This window comes from Poeciliopsis prolifica, unplaced genomic scaffold (genome assembly GCF_027474105.1).
Source record: "Poeciliopsis prolifica strain line A6 unplaced genomic scaffold, Auburn_PproV2 SCAFFOLD244, whole genome shotgun sequence".
NCBI lineage: Eukaryota > Metazoa > Chordata > Actinopteri > Cyprinodontiformes > Poeciliidae > Poeciliopsis > Poeciliopsis prolifica.
The window spans coordinates 1-10,640 of record NW_026562619.1 but is presented as its reverse complement, the minus strand read 5'-3'; the positions used below and the strand labels follow the sequence as shown (position 1 = coordinate 10,640).

General features: G+C 38.2%; 1 protein-coding gene across 1 annotated transcript; it reads left to right on the top strand.

The window, feature by feature from the left end:
• Positions 1-1,068: 1,068 nt before the first annotated feature.
• On the top strand, positions 1,069-10,630 carry LOC129357356 (cysteine/serine-rich nuclear protein 2-like; the record flags this gene model as incomplete). The annotated part of the gene is given in 6 exon segments (XM_055026651.1): positions 1,069-1,756; positions 4,881-5,053; positions 6,600-6,862; positions 8,833-9,008; positions 9,010-9,127; positions 9,934-10,630. Coding segments are annotated over 5 exon segments (1,414 nt in total), but the record flags the coding sequence as incomplete, so codon positions are not given.
• Between the last annotated feature and the right edge of the window lie 10 nt (positions 10,631-10,640).

Genomic DNA, 10,640 nt, shown 5'->3' with positions numbered 1-10,640 from the left:
GAGTCCAACCCAACTTTCAAGTCGATTCAGTAATATGTCATGGTCGACAGTGTCAAAAGCTGCACTGAGATCCAACAGAACCAGCACCGTGGTTCTCCCACAGTCCGTATTTATATGGATATCATTGAATACTTTTACGAGGGCAGTCTCCGTGCTGTGGTGAGCACGAAAACCAGACTGGAAAGTGTCAAAGCAGTTGGTCATCATGAGGAAACTATTTAATTGTTTACACACAGTTTTTTCAATAACTTTGCTGATGAATGGGAGGTTTGAGATTGGCCTGTAATTCTGCAATAGTGATTTGTCCAGGTTGTTCTTTTTTAACAGTGGTTTGATGACTGCTGTTTTCAAAGCCTGGGGAAAAACCTGATGTAAGCGATGAGTTTACGATTTGGATCAGAGAGACAGCTGGAGTTTTAAAGTTTAACATGGAAGACTAACTGTTCCGATGGTCCTTGGGGTACTTGTAGAACTTCGAATGGAAAGGTGCTCAGTTTACGCAGTCCATAAGAGCAACCAAAATAATAATAATAAAAAAAAACAACTCTCAGTGACTCTCAGGCCCTGAGAGGCACTCAGATGGCAAACGGACTATTTAGTTAACATGCTGCTAAACATTTAGCTTGCTAACTAAAGCGTGTCGCTAAATATTTGTTGGGAACTGATTTAGACTTTAAACTTGTTATTAAATACTTAGCACTTGCTAGCTAGTTGGTTGGCAATTTCTGGTTTTGTAAACCAAATACGTAACTTTCTAATTGACATAAATATAAATAAATGAATGTCATGTTTAAAATATAAGTTTTTTTTGTCTTATGACAGGCTAAATAATCCAAAGGAGACAAATAATTTCACTGTTGTCATAAAAAAAACTGCTTATATATGTGTATTTACTATACCTGTAAATGAAATTATAAAAGATTAAACCGAACAAAGATTGAGAAATGAATCTAAAACACTTCACTTCCCAGCATGCCTTGTTGCCAGGGCGAGTTTGTGGCGTCACGACGGCTATAAATACGTCTGCAGGAAAGAATTTCCTCCTCCATTGTTACATTGTAACAAGCGGGGCCGGGGCGAACCGGGGTGGAGAGGGGAAAAAAGCGTCTTCTCGTCAGAAAATCTCCAACAATCTGACACCAAACGAAACAAACCAATGCGCGTCTTTTTTCCCTCCTGTGTTGTTTTATTTAAAAAGCGAGAAGACAGCGAAGTGAGCCCAGCCGACCGAGCCCGGTCCCGGTGAGGAAGCAGAAAGGGGGGTAAAAAAGAAAAGAGCAAAGAAAGAAAAAAAGCGATAAGCGAGCACAAATGACAGCGGATTTCTCCATTGTAATAATTTTCAGCCTCATATTGGGAAGATAGCACATCCGGCTGTGTGCGTTGTTCATGCTGCACCGAAAAATGTTGGGAATAACCCAATGACGCCCCTCTTTCTTCCTTTTTTCCTCTCGGCTGTCCTTTAAACACAGAGGTATGCCACATTTAAATAAAAGCAGTCGCTCCTGTCAGGCCACTGTAATCTTTCGGCGTGCAGAACAATGAGCTTGCAACCCATGTAACCTCCTATAGCTAGCAAGAGACAGAGAAGTATTGCAAATTGACAATCAGCCAGATCACTTTGTTGCAGGGCTATCGGTCGTTTTTGCACATGAAAAGCGTCTCACTGCGCGATAAAAGATTGATGTGCAGCTCGGATTGGAAAGAAAGACGACCTCCGAGGCTGTTGGATTAAGGGTCTCTCTTTCTGCCCCAGGTAAGGAGGTCTAGTGTCTCTTAAATGTGGGCTTTGTGTGTGTGTGTGTGTGTGTGTGAAAGGGAGAGAGGGAGTGGAAAAAAAAAAGGGGGGGGGGGAAGATGGTTAAAATGGTGATTGGGAGGACCGAGCATTTGCCTGTTATAGGCTGATAGTGTTCAGGGTTTTTACAATGCATTTCAACCGACATCATGTCCACTCTGCAAGTCATGGTTAGACTGAAACACACAGCAGCTGCAGCAGCCTCAGTGGAAGAAACTCCACGTCTGATTTTAATTAAAATTCACCTCTTATCGTTTTGCATGAATGTGTGCATATGTAGAGTTGCACAATTTATTGGCTTTCTGTGCAATAATGCAAAAAAAAAAAAAAAGAAAGGATGTAAAACCATGTAAAGCGCTTGGCAGTATCATATTTGTCACCTTGATGGATTGTTACTCTCCTTGATACACCTGATCTCAATGGTTTAGATGTTAAAGCTCATAAAGAGAGAGGTGGAGACATTTTAGTTATTGCAACATTTGAGGTGTATTAGTATTTATTAATATTGTACAGCCAGAATAGATCATAAATTGTGTTTTAAAGAATAGAGCCAGGCACAATAAGGAGCCAGGCAATAAATTGCCCAGAAGTTATTGCGATAAACGATAATATTGTCGTTTTGAGACCATTTTCAAGTAATATAATGGTAATGATGGCAAAATAATGCAAGAACACATTCTCAAAGATCAATAAATTCTGTTCTAACCCCTGAGTGGGAATATCTGAATAAATTAGCAAAACAACAGAAACAACAAATAAAAGAAATAATGAAGTCTCTGTAAACCAAAGGGCGAGTTGCGACCAAAGCACCAGACTGAAGACTTTATCCATCCAGTTTTAGTGTAAAGAGAAAGATAAAAATGCTAATTATTGAGTTCATTTTAATATATCATGTGATTCATTGATTTATTGGTTATTGTAACAGGCTTTCACACACTATAAGTTGTACATTTACATCTATTCAGCTATGCTAACATCCCACCAAAGCACAGTTTTACCATTTCTTGTAAATATTCTTTTATGCACAGATGTGCAGTCACATGTTTTAAAATTATTACACATTTTAATATAGGTATGCTATTTTTTTACAAGTGCATTGTGCTTTTTTATGCTGTAAATTTGCCCTAAATGTCTTTTATTCTTGCCCTAAATGTCTAATTTAATATTTTCATCTTTATGTGAATCTAAACACTTCAACTTGCCTGTCACTTTGTTGCTGATGCAGCAGAGGGGCAATAAATGTTATTTGATTTTTTTTATTCAATTATACCTCAATACATGAGCTACAAAACATGCAAACTAGACTTACCACTCCATTAAATTCAAGTTTATTTCACCTAGACCAGCACAGTAAACAATGTTAGCTAAGGCTAATTTGAAGAACTCACTTTGATTCACTGATTTGATCAATTTTAATTTGATTTAATTCAAATCAGTGCTGTATAGTGAGTCTCTTTTTGACTGAATGTGAATAAATATTCATGTAGTGTGTTAAAAAAAAATCAAGTAAAAAATAACATTTTTATGTCTTATGAACAATAAAAGTTGAGATAAAGTTCCACAGAGGCTTATTTATTGATGCTCAATAAAGGACAACGGTTAATTTAATAACATTTACTGGGCACAAAATGTCATTGTTAAAATTATATTTATGACAACAGCTGAGTTTTGGTGAAAATGAGAAAGTAATAGACAAAAGTCCGAGGAAAAGCTGGACTTAAAACTGAAATTAATTTGATAAAACTTTGTAGAAAAATTTCTAGAGTTTGGAATGTCAAAAATTTGCTAGAAAAAAACTAGAACATTTTTCAATTAATTTAAGAAATTTCTAGACAAAATGTGGAAACTTCCGAGTTTGGAAAATTGAAAATTTGCGAGACAAAAGCTGAGAAATGTTGAGAATAATGTAAGACATCTTTACACTGTAAATGTGGAGATTTCTGAGACTCAAAAGTCCAAAATTTTTTAATCTTTGGACATTTCCAGAGTTTCAAAAGTCGTAACAATCAAAATTCTTATAAGGAATGTTTAACAATAAATGTAAGAAATTTATGTTCTTGTGTTTATTATTTGGGGATGTAAAATGCTTACACCTCCATCTGTAAGCATTAATAAAGGGGGTCTCAAGCTAAATTGCCCCCTTCCCTGTCAAAATTGTAAAAATCAATCTATCACATTTTTTGTATCGTACATTTCAGCAACAAGCCAATGTTGCATAATAAAAACACAAAACTACAAAGTCACTGAAAACACCACACAGTCAACAATTAAAACGTTACATTTTGCCAAGACCCATAAAAATATATGTGTCATTGCACCCTGAGAGAGTTTAATGCTAAAGTTGATTTCTGAGTCACAGCTTCTGATTTGGCAGTAATTCAAGGAGCTACTTCACTTTCATCACTAGATGAAATCTAAAATGCGACATCAGTCGGTCAATCCATTCATCCATCCATCTATTCATCCATCTGTCCTTCATCTAACCACTGAATCTGTTTATACATCTGAATTTCTGTCTGCCCAGCCGACCTTCAGCATATATGCATTCATGCGCAGCTCTGCCTAGGACATCACTAATGCAGTAACTGGGCTTTAGTTACTGCATTAATACATAGCTGCATTAAGTTTGTGGTTTTGTTAACGGGCAAAGCGTCGTGTTCTCATCGGAATCTGAGCCACAGCTTAAGGTGCTTCCGTTCACTTTGATTAAAGCTGCAGATGCGATAAATTTCACCTGTCTGTGAAAGGGAATCAGGTGGGTTAACGCCATTGAGGCCGCTCGCTTCGAGGCTCTTCGCGTGAACTGCGCTTGCCCAGTTGCCATGGTTACGGCTCCACGCTTGATAATTTCAGAACGGGATTTAATGTGCGACGTTCAGGATGGAGCAGCGGCGGAGGCAGACGGATGAAATGATGGAGGTGGAATACAGGCGACAGGAGGCAGATGTGTTGTTGGTTTCCACATCGTCAGAGCAGAAACAGAGCAAACATTTAGTCTTAAAACATGCAGAGAAAGTTTCCTTGTTAACGGATTTGACAGGCATTTAAACACAGTGGCTCTTGTTGCCCCGACTGCCCTCAGATAGCAGGTTTCCATGGAGGCAGGTCCGTCCCTAAGCCTCAAACGAAGATATGAAGAGGTGGACAGCGGCTCTCTGTTCTCTACACCTAAGGACTCGGACGATGACATCTCCAGCAGTGACAGCGCAGACAGCTGCGACAGCCTCAACCCACCTTCCAGCACCCCGTTCACTCGTAAGCAACAGCAGAGAAAAAAGAAACACACCTGGGATATTTAAAGGGGAATTATAATGCAAAAGTCATATTTTGCATGAGTTTTTGCCTCCCAGGGTTATAAAAGTTTTGTTTTTTTATTCTAGTTTATTTTTGTTTTGTTCTATCTATCTATCTATCTATCTATCTATCTATCTATCTATCTATCTATCTATCTATCTATCTATCTATCTATCTATCTATCTATCTATCTATCTATCTATCTATCTATCTATCTATCTATCTATCTATCTATCTATCTATCTATCTATCTATCTATCTATCTATCTATCTATCTATCTATCTATCTATCTATCTATCTATCTATCTATCTATCTATCTATCTATCTATCTATCTATCTATCTATCTATCTATCTATCTATCTATCTATCTATCTATCTATCTATCTATCTATCTATCTATCTATCTATCTATCTATCTATCTATCTATCTATCTATCTATCCTCTATCTATCTATCTATCTATCTATCTATCTATCTATCTATCTATCTATCTATCTATCTATCTATCTATCTATCTACCTATCTGTCTGTCTGTCTGTCTGTCTGTCTGTCTGTCTGTCTGTCTGTCTGTCTGTCTGTCTGTCTGTCTGTCTGTCTGTCTGTCTGTCAAATGAGTTTTTAGAGTATATTTGCAAGTTTTTATTAATTAAATATTGTTTCGTTTTAGTTTAGTTTTTATTAGTTAGTCTTACTTTGGTTAATTTTCAGGTCAAAAAGTATTGTTTGTGATTTTGTATACACCAATTAGGTGATGGATACTGAAAAATGATTCAATTATCCGTTTTTTGATCTGAAGTTCTTCTTCGCCATTTTGCAGACTAGCATAAGCACAGGCGGAATATGGAGTGCCGTAATTTGGCGATAGCTGACGTAAACTGCGTTTGTAAAGAAAAAAAAACATTTTCACATCAGTTCGAAGGCTAATAAATATATTCATAAACACGAAAACGAATGCTGTTACGTCTACAATTTCAATATGTTTCAGTTAATTTTATAAATACACAATATGGATGTAATTAGTTGTAATTTTCCCACTAATTACCATTTTTATTCATTTCACTTGTAGATGCATCAGTGGTTTATGATGTTATAATTTGACAGTACTTAGATGTTGTTTATATTCATAAAAATTCAAAATATAAACACAACTCATCTGATTTGGGCCTTTGAGTTTTATATAAATTAGAATGTTTTATGACATTCGTTCATTGAAAAAAATAAAATAAAATTTGTGCCACAACTGCTTCTAAAAGCAGCCCAAAAAAATAAACATCCTTTTTTTTTTGGTAATAAGTTTATCTTATTTGGTTTCTCTAAAATGATCAAAACTGTGTCGTTACCTGGCAAATTTTCAGACTAAAAACTCTACTTAAGAATGGTTTTGAGCAAAAAATGTAATAATCATGTTTTGTATAACCCATACACTTATCATAGCCTGTTTAAGGAAGCACAATAGGTCTGAAATGAAACACTCAGCTCCAACTCTTTGTTCCTCCGTCATCAGCCACCTCCATCCTCAGACAGCACAAGCCGTCGCAGGGCGGGAAGCGGGTTCGCTTCGATGTGGTGACGGTGTACTACTTCCCCCGGCGGCAGGGCTTCACCAGCGTGCCCAGCCAGGGGGGCAGCTCCCTGGGCATGGCGCGTCACCACTCCTCCATCAGACACTACACGCTGGGCGAGTTCGCACGCGAACAGGAAAGCAGCCACAGACACACGCTGCGCCAGCACCTGCGTCAGGAGAAGCTCAACGCTCGCAAGATGAAGGTACATCCAGGGATGTTCTCTGCATTAATTAAAACCATTCATGATCAGATTATTGACCATTCAGGCAAAACATGCTGACCACTAACAGGTGAAACTGATTCTGACTCCATTGACAACACTGTTAAAAAGTAATCGCTCCTTAAAGATGACTTTTTATTTATTTTTTCCACATTTCAATGTTTTTGCATCATGCAAATTTAAATGCATTGAAATTTCTAGAAAATCTGAATAAAAATTGTCAGAATTAAATAAATTAAATAAAGATCTAGAAATATCTGAAATAAAAAAAAGCATTTTTAAAATTTATTATTATTGAACTGTTTTCATAATTTATTAAATACTTAACTTAAAAATGAATGTAAAAATTATTATATTTACAAGCATTTATATAAATTTCCTTTTTTATTTCAGTGGTTTAAATAAGGAAAATATATTTTAAAAATACTGAAATAAATGTATGTGTCTCAGTACATTTATTGAACTCAGATTTCAATAAAATTACAACTTACTATTTTTTAATGTATTGGCACACATAAATATTATACATTTAAAAATATTTAAGTAAAATTTTTATTTATGTTTCTACATACATACATATCTTTTTAAAAATTGTGGTAACTGGAAAAAATATCTTCAAGAATTTAAAAGTTTTTTATTGATTTATCTTTTTTTTAAAGAAAAAACTGGAATATTGATTTATACTGTCTTTTGCACCATAATGTTGGGAACATTTAATCTTCTCTGCCTCTGATGAGGATTGTTTTTTTGAATAATTGAATATTTTCAGATAGTTGTGGAGGAACACTTATTCTTCATCCATCTTTGCTACTTTTTGAACCAAATATGTCCAGAATTAATACCAATTTGCAGAATATTGCAATAACATTAATAATGCAGCGTCTTTCTTTGGATATCCTCCAGATTATTCTCAGATTTCTTTGGGTTTTTGTATTATTCTTACGGTTTTCAGCTACCATTTTCTCTCCCTGCTTTAAATTCAGCTGCATAACCACAGGAGTGGAGAAACTTTCTACCTGCATTACTCACCAACGTTGCATGTGATGTCAGCTCGGTTGCTGCAGGCTAAACCGCAACAAAAGGGCGGATGGCCTCTGGGGATTTCAGAAACTCTTTCCACCTCATTTGTATTGCAGCAGAGTATTTTGTATTTTTACCTGAAAAATTCATTAAACAATTCCATTCACACATTTGAAATAGCAGCATAAATGTTTCGGTTTAGTTCCAACCCTGAATCAATTGTTTTTTTTTATAGTTGTAGATTAGAAGTGTAGAAATTTGTATATATTGAGTTGGTAAAATAAATGTGTTCATATTATAAGATATTATAAAAGAGAAAGAGAAGAGAGAATTTTTTTCTATTCATTAAATGCATCCTGTGTATTTTTAATCCATAAATCTATCAACTAACTGAATTCACTTACATACATATTATTGATTGAATAAGAGAAAGGCATATTCTTTGATCTATGAATATAAATATTATTTCATATCCTTCATTTTTTGCTGAAGGAAATTAAAATCATTTTTATTTAACATTTTTAGTGTTATTTAACCTTTATTTATTTATTTATTTGTCTCTTTGAGATTGATTTAGAAGAAAAACATGCTCTGATAAAACAAATAAAAAATTATACAAACACCGCAATAAAACAAATATTTAAGACTCAGTTAAACAAGCTAATAAAAATATGAGTTTATAACGAGAACGTTTCATAAAAAGATTTCCGTTTTGGACTAAAATGAAATGTAATTTTCCCAAAGGAATAAAGGATCCTATCTGCTTTGTGCCTTTTAAGAAAACGGGAGTTCTTTAGCCTCATCTACAAATAAAAGAAATCTTTTTAAGTTTGTCACTTTTAAAGATGTGCTTTTACGACGCCGTTGGGATTTTCCTTCTGAGCTGGAGTGAGGACAGCGGTTGCTTCACGGCTCTACTTTCCCTCCCACAGCTGACGAGGAACGGCACGGTGGAGTGCGCTCAGGCGGACCTGCTAACTCTGGAGGACGTCTCCGACGAGGATCTTGACGTGGACGCCGTCGAGGTGGACGACTGTTTCTTCCTCCAGCCTCTGCCGACGAAGCGCCGCCGGGCCCTGCTGCGAGCCTCCGGGATCGCGCGCATCGACGCGGGAGAAAACCGAACTGAGAGCCATCCGCCTCTCCAGGGAGGAATGTGGCTGTGACTGTCGCCTGTTCTGCGACCCTCGCCACTGCGGCTGCAGCCAGGCCGGCATTAAGTGCCAGGTAAGACTTGCTAAAAAGAAGGAAAATCTGGCAAATCAGATGCAAAATTCACATTTTGCACTTTTTTCTACTTCTATTGTGTTAAAAATGATGCGGCTGCCAAAACGCCCAGCAGGTTTTGGCAATAAGTTTGAGTTTTTTGGTGTCTGGAAAATGAGCCGTTACAAAAATGAGTACCGCAGCTTAAGCAACCCTAGCAGATCCGCAGCTGGTTTTGTCAGCTGGTCTTACTGCTGTATGCTCTGTACAACGGCTGCTGGAAAAGACAAATGTGTTGTTGTTGACTTATCGTCCAGAAAACATTTGCAGGAGGCTCTGCTAATGCTTTTCAAAGAGGTACGGTTGTTTGAAGGCCTTTCCAGTAAGAGAATATAGATCTAGCAAGTTTCAATCGAGCTTATTTGAACTCAGAAACGTCTTAAAAACATAATACTGTCAAAAGCTGTGAAAACAATAGACACTGTATTTTGTGAAACGTTACGTTGAAATAAAAAAACATAAAATATGTTGGTCAGTTTTTAATTATTATGGTCCATAAGCAACTCTAAACAGGTGGGGGGTTTTTATTTAAAGGAACTCAGCAGTTTTCAGTGTAAATTTTGAGATTAGGGGTGTGGCCAGCAGCAGCTTATTTGGATTTAAAGAGGCAGCAGCTCTTTCTGGAAGCAGATCATAATAGGCAGAACTGAGCAAGTTAAAATCTGATTTTCTAAAGGAAATGTAATGAACATGTTTTATGTGGCTAGACCAATCCTAACCTGTTTCTGGAGTGAAGTAGTGAGAAGGGTGTTTTGTTTGTTCTTCAGGTGGATCGCATGTCTTTTCCATGCGGCTGCTCCAGGGATGGCTGCGGCAACGCTGCCGGTCGCATCGAGTTCAACCCCCTGCGCGTCCGAACACACTACCTGCACACCATAATGAATGGATGTGGAGAAGAGGAGGACGCCCATAGCGGGTCCGGGGAGCCGTACACTGAATCTGACCCCTTGTCTTCGCCCTCCTCCACTTGCCCCACGTCCCCGACCCTGTCCTCCGGCATCGGCCTGGACTCGGAGCTGGAGGAGAGCGAGGTGCAGTCGGTGGAAGAGGTCCACGATCTCCTGGTGGAGCAGGATATCCTGGAGCGGGAAAACGAGACGGCCGTGCTGCACCTGCAGAGCGCCGAGGAGCAGGAGAGACGGGAGAGAGAGGAGGCGGTGCAGCAGGAGCTGAGCTCTGCTGGGGTCGCGGGGTCACACCCTCTCTGCCTCCTGCCTGAGCAAGAAGAAGCAGCTCAAGGTGTTGATCAGATCCTCCTGCAGGGACCTTTTCCGACGGGCGCTACCGTCTTGTGCATTTCTGACTCCCAGGAGGAGAGTCCGTCGGAGCTCCTCAAAGACTCTCTGCTCTACTATCAGCTCAGCGCCATCGAGCCCAGCGCCTTCGAGACGCTGCCTGCAGCTGAGGGAGACGAGCAGGATGAGCCTTCGCAAGGCGAGCCTTTGCAAGGCGAGCCTTTGCAGAGCGAGCCTTT